Raw genomic sequence first — 16667 nt, 5'->3', positions numbered from 1 at the left:
GATTTGATCTTAAACTGTCTAAGAGAGATTTTTAAGAGTTTAAACTGCTGTAACACAATTCATAATAGCTAAATTTCGGGAATGACCTATATACTCATTGACAAATGACTCAATAAAGGAAATGTAGAATATGTATACACAATGGAGTACTACTTAGTCATAAAGAATGATAAATAATTTAAAGGGCACATAAAAGGAAAATGATAGGAAATGAGGAGGTAGACTCTGTGGAGATGGGAATACAATCTGGGATGGGGAACGAGGGGATGATGAGGAAGGGAAAGTAAAAATGATTAAGATGCTAGATGTATATGCATCATTTTCCCAAGATGACTGTAATTATTATTACTGCATATATATATGGACAATAAACTTCTCTAAGATATTCAGGTAGGAAGACTCAGAAGGTAGTGGAATATGAAAAAACAGCAGTCTCCCCTTGTCCACCAGAGTGCGTTCCCACCTGTGGGTATCGGAAACATTAGGTTGTACAGAATCTTATATGCACTATGATTTTTCCTATACGTATATATGTATTAAAAGCTTCATTTATAAATTCAGCACAGTCAGAAATTATCATAACTAGTAAGATAATCAAAAAAGGGAACAACTGTAACAATACACTTTAATAAGTTATGCAAATGTGCTCCATCTAACATTTATGAATTTTTCAGTTAATACTTTGATCTGTAGATGACCTTGCGTAACTGAGATCATGGAAAGCAAAACCGTGGATAAGAGAGGGATACTGTATAGAGCTTAGGAGAAAGATACAAGGAGTAAATTTGGGAGTTATCAATAATATATATGTGGTAAGTGAAACGATGGAGTGGATTCTCAGGGAAACAAAGCAGGAACAAGTTTTCAGCAAGAGTGATTGGCAGTGGTAAATAGTACGAAAAGGTAAGATGTTGACAAAAAGGTGTACCCTACATTCAGGGGGTAGAAAATCACTGAAAACTGTGAGACAGGTTTCAGCTGCCTGTGATCAGTGGGTTCAGGAGTGGTCAGGAAGATAGGGAGTAGAGGAGAGGTAAACTACTCTTTAAAGAAGATGGCTGTCAAGGGAAGAAAAAAGAGACTCACAGGTATGGATACAGTGCAGAGGGGGAGCAGTGTTATGTGTGTGTGTGAGGATGAATGGGTGAGGATTTGAAAAATAAAGTGAGCCCTTGCTCCATGGGTCACAGCCCATCTGATTGACATTTACTAAAAGCAGAGCTTGCAATTGTAAATATGTATCTTTTGCAGCTCAGCAGGATCTCAGAAGAGTCTCAAGAATTTAACTAACAAAAGAGTAAGACCTCACACTTCAAGACTCCATGGAGGGCAGAATACTAATTTGGATAATTACCAGCCAACAGACACTGCTGGCCTAGTCTCATATATACTAACCAACTCTTGTACTTTCTCCTTTTGACTCTGAAGCCCTGAACTTTCCCTTACTTTCTTTTAGTTGGTTTTCTAAATCACTAATTTTAGAGGACACTCAGTTAAACTATATACAGTATTATCACTCTTCCATTGGTTTTACTAAAGAAAACACCTCTGACATATGGATTATGACAATAGGTGGCTAGGTAACTTTTCACAGTTTTCAGGGCCATTACAGTCAAAAACACTGACTCTTCATTTGGGCTTCCTCAGGTATCTGATGGGTGACCCATTGGTAGCCAAAAACTCCATTCTCAGATCATATTAATGCTGCCATTTTCTGAACATGTGTCTCGTGACAATCCATGAAGACTGATTATGCATGCACACACCATTGAAGACTTCACTTCCAATCACCCTTCCCCATGCCTTAAATCATACTGCTTCTTTACTCCATAAATATTCCCAAAAGAGTTCAAGACATGACATAAATATCCATGTTTATAGCAACATAATTTATAATACCTGAATCTTGAAAGTAGCCCATATGTTCATCAATGGATGAATGGATAAAGAAAATACAATTATTTATACACAATGAAGTACTACTCTGTCATAAAGAAGGATAAACTTAAGTCATCTGTAGGAAAATGGAGGTATCTAGAGACCACAATGTTAATTGAAGTAAATAAAACACACAAGTTTAAATGCTGCATAATTTCTCTTCTATAAGAAACCCAGAATATAAATAAACAGCAAAATAAAAGATAGATGGTAGGAAATAGGGAGATAGCTCTTTTACAAAAGGAAGAGAGCCAAGAGATGGAGGGAGAGGAAAGGGGATGCAAAAATAATTAAAATGTGTTATGTACATATACCAACTCTCCACAAGAAACATTAATTATGTACCACAAACACATATTAATAAAAAATAAATTAAAAAATAAAAAATAAAATGGACCACAAAACCATATGTGTTTTGAAGGTGATTAGATTGAGGCATCATAGCTGACTTGCTGTTTGGAGGTAGGGTAAAAACAGAAGAGGCAGGTCACTGTGGGCATGACCTGGAAGGGTGTATTTCCCTTCTTGGCTCCTCCCATGGCTCTCTGCTTCTTGGCTGCCATGAGGAGAGCAGCTTTCCTCTGCCAAGACCCTTACATCATTCACTTTTTATGATTAAGTATGCTGAACATGGACTGTAACTTCTAAAACATGAGCCAAAATACACCTCTCCTGCTTTAATTTGTTGATATGTTGCATTGTGTCCCACCAATAAAAAGGTGACTGACAACCACAAAAAAATGATGACTCGCCAAAAAAAAAATACATAATGGGGAAGCTGGGTGTGGTGGTTCACGCCTGTAATCCCAGCACTCGGGCCGGGCGCTGAAGCAGGAGAATCACAGTGAGTTTGAGGCCAGCCTGGGCTACATAGTGAGTTCAAGGCCAGCCTGAACTACCTAGCAAGATCCTGTCTCAAAAAAGGAAAAAGATAAATCATGCAGAAAAGTCCATAAGGAAACAGGAAGAGAGGAGACCTAGTGTCCATATGTAAGACTTAGCCACTGACCAAACAAAGGGTAACACTTCTCCTCAGACAGAAGTTTAACACAAATACAGATACCCTTAGAAGACAGACATGCTTGAGGGGAGTTCCTGCCCAGTAACTTCTATTTTCTCATTGAGAAGAAAAAGTCACCTTCTCAGAGGAGCAGAGGGCAGGAGATACCTGGGACAGAAGTCTTGAATGGGAAAAGTATGAAATAGCTTTTATAGGAAATAAGAAACAGGAAACAGGCCTATAGAACGCCACATAGAAGCTACAGTTTATCATAAAATCACAGCTCATGCTAGAGAACACAAAATCATAGTAGCTCCAGGCTACAGAGTTGTAAAATCTTCTTTAAAAGTATTCAACAAGCTCAGCACAAAGGTCACTCTGCTAATAAGTGGAAGCACACAATTCAAACTTAGAAGACAGACAGTTGTACTATACCAGTTTAGGGTTTTCAAGGCACTATCGCAGATGGACAAGGGAGCAAAGGAGTTTGGGAGAACTGGCAAAAAGAGTTTTCAAAGTGATGAAAAAGAGGCTTACTGCTAAAAAGGTATAAGGTTGGATAGAGAAAAGAATCCTAATAGAACTGAGTTGATACATGGGAGAAGAAAAAATGACCTAGAATCTACAGGTCTCTTTAAGGTAACAGAACAGGCACAAAAGAGTTAACATGAGTGAGAGACAGGCAGGTCTGTGCACGCCCTACCGAGGTCCTGAGTCACGTGGAAGACGCCGAATCACCCCACTGCAGAAAGGCAGGTCTGTGCACGCCCTACCGAGGTCCTGAGTCACGGAGAAGACGCCGAATCACCCCGCTACAGACAGGCAGCCACCTGATTCCACATTACCAAGGCGCAGAGGACACCAGACCACCAGACCAAGGTACTGAGTCCCACTGTTCCTGGCCCAGAGGTAGGGGCTTCTGAGCCATCATCCCACTGCTCCTGGTCCAGAGAAAGGGGCTTCCCGGTCACCATCCCTCCTGCTGCTCCTAGCCCAGAGGAAACGGCTTTTGGGCCACCTTCTGTCCCACTGCTCCTGGCCCAGAGGAAGGGGCTTCTGGGCCACCATCCCTCCCACGGCTCCCAGCCCAGAGGTAGGGGCTTCTGAGATGCAGTCCCACTGCTCCTGGTCCAGAGGAAGGGGTTTCCCAGCCACCATCCCTCCAGCTGCTCCCAGCCCACAGGAAAGGGCTTTTGGGTCACCATCCCTACCGCTGCTCCCAGCCCCTGTCCCACCTCACCCAGCTCAGAGGAGGTAATCCGTGCAGGTGCTAACAGCCCCCCGCCCCAGTCAAAATGAGAAAACACATAAATAAGTCTCAAAACCAGACTTCCAGATCACCTACAGCAACCCCAAAGGGAAATGAGATCGAACACTCTGATACTCAAACACCTGGACCCACTGAACTGGAAACAAAAGGGGATCTGGAAAAAATGAAATCAGAAATAATTTCTCACATAACAGGAGAAATTGTGCCCTTAGTGCAAGACATGATTAATAAATCTAGAGAGGAGCTCAGGAACATGATGGAATCCCAACATAAGAAACAAATGGAATCCATAAAACAGATACAAATAGATTTCCAGGACATGAAAAACTCCATTGAAAGTATACACAGCAGAATGAGCCAGTGTGAGGACAGAATTTCAGATATAGAAGATAAGATTGCAATTAGTGACCAGGAAAAGAAAAATTGCTTCAAAATTATAAGGGAACATGAGAAATCAATCCAGCAGCTGCTAGATGATGCAAAAAAGAATAACATAAGCCTGATTGGGCTCAATGAAGAAAGAGGAGAGAGTGCAGATGACATAAAAAATCTCTTCACAGAAATAATGGCAGAAAACTTCCCAAGCAAGGAAAAAGAGCTTGACATACAGATAAGTGAGGCATATAGGACTCCAAATACCCTTGATCAAAAAAAATCTACCCATAGGCATATAATTGTTAAGATTCCAGAAACACAAGAGAAGAACAAAGTTCTCCAAGCAGTCAGAGAAAAGAAACAAATCACATACAAAGGAAAGCCCATCAGAATCACAGCAGACTTCTCAACACAAACCATCAAGGCAAGAAGAGCTTGGAGTGACATATTCCAAGCCCTAAAAGAAAACAGCCTCCAACCCAGATTGATGTACCCTGCAAGGCTATCTTTCAAAATGGATGGAGAAATAAGATACTTTCATGACAAAGAGCACCTTAGGAACTTCGTGAATACCAAACCAGCACTCCAAAGAATTTTACACAATATCCTAGGAACAGACATTGAGGATCACAACCCCAGCAAGCAAAGCAGAATGAACCCATCTGGCATGACAAGAAATTAAATGGAAAGGGGGAGAACCCAACGAAAAGAAAAAGTCATGGCAATGACAAGTCAGTAAGTTTCAGTTATAACCATCAACATTAATGGTCTCAATTCACCAATCAAAAGAAATAGACTGGCAGAATGGGTCAAGAAGCAAAATCCAACAATATGCTGCATACAAGAAACACACTTAATTCAAAAGGAAACTCATAGACTGAAAGTTAAAGGGTGGAAAACAATACTGCATGCAACAGGAACCCGAAAAAAAGCAGGAGTAGCTATCCTCTTGGCAGATCAAGTAGATTTCAAACCAACACTAATTAAGAGAGATGAAAAAGGACACTACATCCTTGTAAAGGGAAGAATCCAAGAGGAAGAGATGACAATCATAAATATCTATGCACCAAACACTAGTGCACCCAACTATATAAAACAAATACTAACAGACATGAAAAGCCATATATGCACTAATACAATTGTAGTGGGGGACCTCAACACCCCACTGTCACAAATAGATAGATCAGCTAGACTAAAAATAAGTAATGAAATACTAGAACTCAATCGAACTCTTGAACAAATGAACTTAACAGATGTTTACAGAGTCTTCCACCCCACAAAATCAGAATACACATTCTTCTCAGCTGCACATGGGTCATTCTCAAAAATAGACCACATACTCACACATAGAACGTGTTTAAGTAAGTGCAAAGGAAGTGAAGTTATCCCCTGTATATTATCAGACCGTAGTGCAATGAAATTGGAGATCCATAGAAAAAGAAACTGGAAAAATTTCATAAACACGTGGAAATTGAACAACACACTTCTTAATAACCAATGGGTCACAGAGGAAATTAAAGAAGAAATCAGACAGTTCCTTCAATTAAATGACAATGACAATACAACATATCGGAATCTATGGAACACAATGAAAGCAGTCTTACGAGGAAAATTCATAGCAGTGAATATGCATATTAGGAAAACAGAATGAGCCCAATTAAACAACCTGATGCTGAACCTCAAGCTTCTAGAAAAAGAAGAGCAGGACAACCACAAAGCTCATACAAGGGAAGAAATTATAAAGATCAGAGGAGAAATCAATGCAATGGAGACTAAGAGAGCGATACAAAAAATCAATGAAGCCAAGAGTTGGTTCTTCAAAAGAATCAACAAAATTGATAAACCTTTAGTCAACCTTGTCAGAAAAAGGAAAGAAAAGGCCCAAATCCATGCAATTAGGAATGAAAAGGGTGAAACTACAACAGACCCAGCAGAAATCCAGATGACCATCAATACCTACTTCCAGAACCTATATGCCAATAAGATGGACAACACAGAAGAAATGGACAGATTCCTAGATACATATGAATTACCAAAGTTGAATGAAGAAGACCTAAAAATTCTGAACAACCCAATATCAACCAATGAAATTGAAAAGGTAATTAAAAACTTATCAACTAAGAAAAGCCCGGGCCCTGATGGCTTCACTGCTGAATTCCACAAGACATTTAGAGAGGAACTGCTGCCACTACTGTTGAAACTCTTCAATGAAATTGAAAGGGAAGCAATACTCCCAAATTCATTCCTGGAAGCAAGCATCACCTTGATCCCCAAAGCAGAGAAAGATCCAACTGAAAAAGAGAACTATAGGCCAATCTCACTAATGAACATAGATGCAAAAATCCTTAAGAAGATACTGGCAAACAGAATGTAGAAGATCATCAAGAAGATCATACACCCTGATCAAGTGGGATTCATCCCAGGGATGCAGGGATGGTTCAATATATGAAAATCAATTAATGTAATACACTGTATCAATAGAGCCAAGGACAAAAACCATATGATTATCTCCATAGATGCAGAAAAAGCATTTGACAAAATCCAACATGCATTTAGGATAAAAACCTTACAAAAAACTGGAATAGATGATCTCTACCTCAAACTGATAGAAGCCATCTATGAAAAACCAACAGCCAGTATCATACTAAATGGTCAAAAACTGAAATCCTTCACACTAAAATCAGGAACAAGACAAGGATGTCCACTATCACCACTCTTGTTCAATATAGTTCTGGAAACATTAGCCACATCAATTAGACAAGAGAAAGAAATAAAAGGAATAAAGATAGGAAATGAAGAAGTCAAATTATCATTATTTGCAGATGACATGATACTCTATATAGAAGACCCCAAGAACTCCACCAAAAGTCTTCTAGACTTAATATCCAAATTCAGTCAAGTAGCTGGTTACAAGGTCAACCCACAAAAATCAATAGCTTTCCTCTACACAAATGACAGACTCACTGAGAGAGAAATAGGGCAAATAATTCCTTTCACAATAGCATCCAAAAAACTGAAATACCTAGGAATCAACCGAATGAAAGAAATCAAAGACCTCTTCTCTGAAAACTATGGAACTCTGAAAGGAGAGATTGAAGATGATATCCGAAAATGGACAGACATCCCCTGCTCCTGGGTAGGAAGGATTAATATAGTGAAAATGGCCATACTTCCAAAACTGCAATATAGACTTAATGGAATTCCAATTGAGATCCCAGCAGCATACTTCATAGACCTTGAGAAAACAATCCAAAAATTCATTTGGAATAAGAAGAGACCCAGAATAGCAAAAGCAATTCTAGGTAACAGAGACATGGCAGGGGGTATCACAATCCCCAACCTGCAACTCTACTACAAAGCTACTGTGATAAAAACAGCATGGTACTGGCAAAGAAACAGGCTTGAGGACCAGTGGAACAGATTAGAAGATGCAGAAACAATGCCAGACACAATCAGCAATCTCATCTTCGATAAAGGAGCCAAACACCCTCACTGGAGGAAAGATAGCCTCTTGAATAAATGGTGCTGGAAAAATTGGGCTTCAACTTGCCAAAGATTAAAACTAGACCTGTATCTCTCACCATGCACTAAACTAAAATTAAAATGGATTAAAGATCTAAATATTAAAATAGAAACTCTGAACCAGTTGGAACAGTGGTTAGGTAGAACCCTTGAAGACATCGGTGTAGGAAAAGATTTTATGAACAAAACCTCAGTTGCCCATGAACTAGCACAAACAACCAACAAATGGGATCTCTTCTTATTGAAAAGCTTCTGCACAGCAAGAGAAACCACCAGCAGTGTGAAGAGACAGCCCACAATGTGCGAAAAAATCTTCACCTGCTCTTCCTCAGACAAAGGTCTACTATCTCGAATCTATAAAGAACTTAAAAAGATCAGACCTCCCAAACTTAAAGACCCAATCCGAAAATGGGCATCTGAAATGAACAGACATTTCTCAGACAAAGAAGTAGAAATAGCAAATAAATACATGAAAAAATGTTCAACATCACTGGTCATTCGAGAGAGGCAAATGAAAACAACACTGAGATTCCACTTCACTCCAGAAAGAATCAACCAATAACAAGTGCTGGCAGGGCTGTGGGGAAAGAAGAACCCTGCTCCACTGCTGGTGGGAGTGTAGACTGGTGCAAGCACTGTGGAAATCAGTATGGAGATACCTCAAAGAACTAGGACTGGAAGTCCCATTTGACCCCGCTATTCCACTGCTGGGGATCTTCCCCAAAGAATTAAAAGAATCATACCACAGTGATATATGTGCACCCATGTTCATAGCAGCACAGTCTGTAATAGCTAAATCTTGGAAACAGCCCAAATGCCCATCAACTGGAGACTGGATAAAGAAAATGTGGTTTTTTTTATAAAATGGAGTACTACTCAGCCATCAAAAATGAGAAATTAGAGACATTTATAGCTAAGTGGATGCACATTGAGGCAATACTCTTAAGTGAAATAAATAGGACACACATGTGTAAATACTGAATAGTTTCTCTGGTGTGAGAAACTGAAAGTGTAAATAAGGACTAAATGTATAATAGGTCATGTGAAATAGGAAGAAAGGGGGCAAAGGCGAAGGAAGTGGGAGGGCTAGGGGAAAGGATAGAATGGAATGGGATTAATATGAGAAAATGGAAAAATAGGAACAAAATTTTTGTAAATAGGGAGGGGTGGAGGGGTTGAAGGGAGGGCTGGGCAAGGGTGAAAAACAAGAACCAAGAGAGACTATGTAAAGGTGCAAATTTCCAATGATGAATGTCATTATATTGTATACCTAAAATGTACCAATGATTAGAATGAATAATCGATAATGCAAAATAGGAAGAAAAGGTCCAAAGGGGTAGGGGTAGTGGGAGGGGCCGGTGAAAGGCAAAAAGGGAAAGGAAAAAATGCTGAGAAATGGAAAAATGGAAATAAAGTCTTTGTAAATAGGGAAGGGTGGAGGGTGTGAAGGGAGGGCTAGGAATGGGGAAAAAATAAGAACCAAGATGCATTATATAAAGGTACAATTCCCAATGAGAAATGTAATTGTGTTGTATACCTACAATGTACCAATAAAAGAATTTAATACAAAAAAAAAGAAAAAAGAGTTAACATGGGTGAAATACCTATTAAGAATACAAGGGAGTAGGGCCAGGGATTTAGCTCAGTGGTTCCACCGCGTGCCTTGTAAGCACAAGGTCCTGAGTTCAATCCCCAGTACCAAAAACAAACAAAGAAAGAATACAAGGGAGTTATCAATGAATGAAAGTTTGTGTTCATTGAATGTAAGGAGGTCGCCAGGTAATACATAGATGATAAAAAGGAAATGAATAGAGAGGATGGGACTACAAGATTGTTAGGCCTCATGGGATGGGTTTGATACATTACAGTAGGGAAGTAGTGGCTTAGAAGTGGCCATGGTGAACTGATAGAATAATAATACCACTTTTAAGGAACTCTGAGGTATCAGAGAATGAACAGCCTCTACTGGAGAGGAACACATTTTCATAGGGGAGACCACGCCAAAAGAGCTATTCTATTGAGACTGCCCCCAGCTCTGAAGAGTAGAGCTGCCCCTGTGAAATTTACAGGACACCATAACACCCCTCCCAGCACCGAGGAACAGAGCGGCCCCCAGCTCAGAGGATGTGAACATTCTGAGCCTTACCACCACCCCCAGCACCATGGATCAGAGCCGCCCCCAGCACAGAGGAGGTGAAGCGCATGGGCGCCAGCAGCACACATCCCTCCCATCACCTTGAAATGAGAAGACACATAAACAAGTCTCAAAACCAGACTACCAAATCACCTAAAGCAACCCCAAAGGGAAACAACATGGAACAATCTGATACTCAAATCCCTGGACTGCCTGAAAAGGCAACAAAAGAGAATCTGGAAAAAATGAAATCAGAAATAACTTCTCAGATAACATTAGAGATTATGCCCATAGTGCAAGACATAATTAATAAATCTAGAGAGGGCACATTAAAAAAAATAGAGGAGCTGAGGAACATGATGGAATCCCAAAATAGGAAAAAAATTTAATTGATAAAACACATGCAAACAGATTTCCAGGAGATTAAAAACTCCACTGAAAGTCTACACAGCAGAAGGAGCCAACGTGAGGACAGAATTTCATATACAGAAGCAAAATTACAATTAGTGAGCAGTAAAACAAAAATTACTTTGAAAGGGACCATGAGAAATCAATCCAGCAGCTGCTAGATGATGCAAAGAAGAATAACTTCAGACTGATTGGAGTCAATGAAGAAACAGGAGAGAGTGCAGATGACATAAAAAAACTCTTCACAGAAGTGATGGCAGAATACTTCAAAAATAGGGGAAAAGAACTTGACATAGAGATAAGTGAGGCACATAAGACTCCAACTAGCCGTGATCAAAAAAAATCTACACATGGGCATATAATAGTTAAGATTCCAGAAACCCAACAGAAGAACAAAATTCTACAAGCAGTTAGAGAAAAGAAACAAATCACATACAGAGGAAAGCCCATCAGAATCACAGCAGACTTCCCAACACAAACCCTCAAGGCAAGAAGAGGTTGGAGTGATATATTTCAAGCCCTAAAGGAAAATAATCTCCAACCCAGACTGATGTACCCTGCAAAATTACCTTTCAAAATCAGTGGAGAAATAAGATACTTTCATAACAAAGAGCACCTTAGGAACTTCGTGAATACCATACCAGTACTCCAAAACATTTTAGACAGTATCCTAGGAAAAGACAATGAGGATCACAACCCCAGGAAGCCCTGCAGAATGAATCCATCAGACACCAAAAGAAATTAAACACAAAGGGGAAGAATCTAATAACAACAAAAAAAGTCATGACAATGATAAGTCAATACATATCAGGTATAACCATCAATGTTAATGGTCACAATTCACCTATCAAAAAAAATATAATAGCAGAATGGGTAAAGAAGCAAGATCCAACAATATGCTGCATACAAGAAACACACTTAATTCAAAAAGAAACTCCTAGACTGAGAGATAAAGGGTGGAAAACAATACCCCATGTCACAGGAACCCAGAAAAAAGGAGGAGTAGCTATTCTCTTTGCAGATCAAGTGGATTTCAAACCAACACTGGCTAAGAGAGACAGAAGGATGCTATATCCTTATAAAGGGAACAATCCAAGAAGATGAAATGATAATCATAAAATATATGCACCAAACACTAGTGTACCCAACTATATAAAACAAATACTAACATATATGAAAAATCAAATAAGCACTAATACAATAGTAGTGTGGGGACTCAATACCCCACCCTCATAAAAAAATAGATCAACTACACAAAAAATAAGCAAGGAAACATTGGAACTCAATCAAACTCTTGCACAAATGAACTTAACAGATGTTAATAGAGTGTTCCACCCCACAAAATAAGAATACACATACTATTCAGCTGCACAAGGGTCGTTCTCCAAAAGAGATCACATACTTGCTCATAGAACATGTTTAAGTAAGTGCAAAGAAACTGAAGTTATCCCCTGTATATTATCAAACCATAGTGCAATGAAATTGGAAATCAATAGCAAAAGAAACCACAACAATTTCATAAACACGTGGAAATTGAACAACACACTTCTGAATAACCAATGGGTCACAGAGGAAATTAAAGAAATTAGAAAGCTCCTTCAACTAAATGACAATGAAAGTACAACATATTGGAATCTATGGGACACAATGAAAGCAGTCTTATAAGGGAAATTCATAGCAGTGAATACTCATATTAGGAAAACAGAGCGAGCCCAATTAAACAACCTGATGCTGAACCTCAAGCTTCTAGAAACAAAAGAGCAGGAAAAACCCAAAGCTCATGCAAGGGAGGAAATTATAAAGCCCAGAGCAGAAAGCAATGCAATGGAGACTAAGAGAACGATACAAAAAAGCAATGAAGCCAAGAGTTGGTTCTTCGAAGGAATAAACAAAATTGACAAACTCTTAGCCAACCTTATCAAAAAAAGGAAAGAAAAGGCCCAAATCCATGGAATTAGAAATGAAAAGGATGAAATTATAACAGACCCAGCAGAAATCCAGAGGATCATCAATACCTACTTCCAGAACCTATACGCCAATAAGATGGACAACACAGAAGAAATGGACAGATTCCCAGATACATATGAATTGCCAAAGTTGAACGAAGAAGACCTAAAAATTCTAAACAAACCAATATCAATAAATGAAATTGAAAACATAATTAAAAACTTACCAACTAAAAAAACTCCGGGTGCTGATGGCTTCACTGTTGAATTCTACAGGACATTTAGAGAGGAACTACTGCCACTACTGTTTAAACTCTTCAATGAAATTGAAAGGGAAGCAATACTCCCAAATTCATTCCTGGAAGCAAGCATCACCTTGATCCCCAAAGCAGAGAAAGACCCCATCGAAAAAGAGAACTATGGGCCAATCTCACTAATGAACATAGATGCAAAAATCCTTAATAAGATACTGGCAAATAGAATGCAGAAGATCATCAAGAAGATCATACACCCTGACCAAGTGTGATTCTTCCCAGGGATGCAGGGATGGTTCAACATATGCAAATTAATAAATGTAATACACTGTATCAAGAAAGCCAAGGACAAAAACCATATGATCATCTCAATAGATGCAGAAAAAGCATTTGACAAAATCCAGCACCCATTTATGATAAAATCCCTACAAAAAACTGGGACAGAAAGGTGTCTACCTCAATCTGATAAAAGCCATCTATAAAAAACCAATAGCCAATGTCATACTAAATGGTCAAAAACTGAAATCCTGGGCTGGGGATTTAGCTCAGTGGTGCCACCGCCTGCCTCACAAGCACAAGGTCCTGAGTTCGATCTCTGGTACCAAACAAAAAAAACCTGAAATCTTTCACACTAAAATCAGGAACAAGACAAGGATGTGCACTCTCACCACTCTTGTTCAATATACTTTTGGAAACATTAGCCACAAAAATTAAGACAAATAAAAGTAATAAAGATAGAAAATGAAACCAAATTGTTATTATTTGCATATTACATGATAGTCTATATAGAAGACTCCAAGAACTCCACCAAAAGTCTTCTAGACTTAATAACCAAATTCAGGTAAGTAGTTGGATACAAAGTCAACACACAAAAATCAATAGCTTTCCTCTACATGAACAACAGACTCATTGAGAGAGAAACAGAGCAAACAATTCCTTTCACAATAGCATCCAAAAAACTGAAATACCTAGGAATCAACCTAATGAAAGAAATCAAAGACCTCTTCTCTGAAAACTATAGCACTTTGAAAAGAGATTGAAGAGGATATCAGGAAATGGAAAGATATCCCTTGCTCCTGGGTAGGAAGAATCAACGTAGTGAAAATGGCCATACTTCCAAAACTGCTATATAGATTCAATGCAATTCCAACTGAAATCCCAGCAGCATACTTCACAGACCTTGAGAAAACAATCCAAAAATTCATTTGGAATAAGAAGAGACCTAGAATAGCAAAAGCAATTCTAGGCAACAAAGATATGGCAGGGGATATCACAACCCCCTACTTGAAACTATACTACAAAGCTACTGTGGTAAAACAGTATGGTACTGGCAAAGAAACAGACCTGAGGACCAGAGGAACAGATTAGAAGATGCTGAAACAACTTCAGACACACTTAGCCACCTCATCTTCGACAAAGGAGCCAAACACCCTCACTGGAGGAAAGATAGCCTCTTTATTAAATGGTGCTGGAAAAATTGGGCTTCAGCTTGCCAAAAATTAAAACTGGACCTATATCTCTCACCATGCACTAAACTAAAATCGAAATGGATTAAAGATCTAAATATTAAAACAAACACTGAACCGCCTGGCAAAGAGGTTAGATAGAACTCTTGAAGACATTGGTGTAGGAAAAGATTCTATGAACAAAACCTTAGTTGTCCTTCAACTAGCATAGCACAATCAATCAACAAGTGGGATCTCTTCTTATTAAAAAGCTTCTGCACAGCAAGAGAAACCACCAACAGAGTGAAGGGACAACCCACAATGAGGGAAAAAATTTTCACCTGCTGTTCCTCAGATGAAGGCCTACTATCTAGAATGTATAAAGAACTTCAAAAAATCAGAACTCCCCAATTTAAGACCCAATCCAACACTGGGCATCTGAAATGAACAGACATTTTTCAGAAAAAGTAGAAATAGCAAATAAATGAAAAAATGTTCGATATCACTGGTCATTAGATGCAAATTAATACAATGCTGAGATTCCACCTCACCCCAAAAAGAATGGCTACTATCATGAAATCAACCAATAACAAATGCTGGCGGGGCTGTGGGGAAAGAGGAACCCTGCTCCACTGCTGGTGGGAGTGTAGACTGGTGCAAGCACTGTGGAAATCAATATGGAGACACCTCAAAGAACTAGGGCTGAAGTCCCATTTGACCCAGCTATTTCTCTGCTGAGTATCCTCCCCAAAGAATTAAAAGAATCATACCACAGTGATATATGTGCACCCATGTTCATAGCAGCCCAATTTGTAATAGCTAAAACTTGGAAGCAGCCCAATTGCCCATCAACTGGAGACTGGATAAAGAAAATGTGGTTTTTTTATAAAATGGAGTACTACTCAGCCATACAAAATGGGAAATTAGAGACATAGCTAAATGGATGCACATTGTGATGATACTCTTAAATGAAATAAATAAGAGACAGATGTAAATACTGAATAATTTCTCTGGTATAAAAAACTGAAAGTGTAGATAAGGATCAAAAGGCATACTAAATATTATGAAATAGGAAGAAAAAGTCCAAAGGGAATGGAAAGTTGGAAAGATTGGGGAAAGGAAAGAAGGGAATGGAATTAATATGAGAAAATGGAAAAATGGAAACAAAGTCTTTGTAAATAGGGAGGCATGGAGAGGTGAAGGGAGGGCAGGGGAAGGGGGCAAAATAAGAACCAAGATAGATTATGTAAAGGTGCAAATTTCCAATGATGAATGTCATTATATTGTATACCTAAAATGTACCAATAACATTAATCTTTTTAAAAAGAGCTATTCTACTGAGAGGCTGAAGATATCATGTAGTCTGCTGACCAGAGAGGCAGTCAGAAAATTTGGGAAGGAGAAGCAGTGAGATTGACCAACAGCCAAACCCACAAGTTCAGATTCTGTGGCAGTTTGTTTTCTGACTCAGATATTTGTATATTTTACATATAATATAAATATTGTAATTATTGAATTTCTTTTCTGCTATTACTTACTGCATGAAGTCTTTCCACAAGTTTCTGATCACCAAAGCAATTTTTTGTGTCAAACCATGAATCAAAGTCCTGTGGAGTGGTGAAAATCCTACAGTAAGTGCACAGGTTTTTTGAAATGAAGTTGACATTCTTATATGATCAATAGAGAAACCATTTTAAAAGTATACTTTCAAAACTATGTTAACTGTGATGGCCAGTATTACTTATTTGTGAAATAGGCAAAATACTGAATAGTTACCAAAATTTGGACCCGATTATAGAGGAATTCTGTCATCAATTTTTCATTAAGCAAATATTAGGCTTACACATACCCTAACAGTTAAGAAAGATAGGAGTTAAAAATATAAAATGAAGCTCCTATGTCCTTAAATCATTCAATTCAGCTTTCTACCCCAGCATAACTTTGTGAAAATGATAAAAATAATTTTAAAATCACAGGTTTACAAATTACACTATTTTTCAAATCACATTCTGAGCCTTTTGCATTCACCAAATGTTAAAATGTCCACAATAATCAAAGATTTTTTTTTTTGGTACCTGGGATCAAACTTGGGTCCTTGCACTTGCACAGCAGGCAGTGAAACCACTGAGCTAAATCCCCAGCCCCTCAAAGATTATTTTAAAGTCACTACCTGCCACACTAGTATACAGAAATATGTTACAAGATTCCCCCAATTTAATGAAAAGAAAATGTTGAATGCATCATTCTGAACATGCCCTATCTTGTAAGCTGTGGTAGTGATGTGTTATGAGCAAAGTTTAACTGGCTGGCTAATCTCAAAGAGGACAAACATGCTATTTCTTTAAATATCTACTTTTTGAATATTTTTTTTACTT

The 16667-nt window shown here is 38.5% G+C and overlaps 1 protein-coding gene across 9 annotated transcripts in view; it reads right to left on the bottom strand.

Annotated features, from left to right (window-relative positions):
- Positions 1–16667, bottom strand: part of Smarca1 (SNF2 related chromatin remodeling ATPase 1) — an 83574-nt gene that overhangs the window by 50380 nt on the left and 16527 nt on the right. For all 9 annotated transcript variants that reach the window (XM_013077906.3, XM_004860027.4, XM_087199845.1 and 6 more), the window contains one exon: positions 15831–15899. In XM_013077906.3, coding sequence (XP_012933360.1) covers positions 15831–15899 — 69 coding nt within the window. The remainder of the gene's footprint in view (positions 1–15830; positions 15900–16667) is intronic.

This window comes from Heterocephalus glaber, unplaced genomic scaffold, assembly GCF_053883595.1.
Source record: "Heterocephalus glaber isolate CG9 unplaced genomic scaffold, H.glaber_assembly_v1.0 deba00001729, whole genome shotgun sequence".
Taxonomy (NCBI): domain Eukaryota; kingdom Metazoa; phylum Chordata; class Mammalia; order Rodentia; family Bathyergidae; genus Heterocephalus; species Heterocephalus glaber.
The sequence above is the reverse complement of the archived record's forward strand: the minus strand, read 5'-3'. Positions and strand labels throughout refer to the sequence as shown.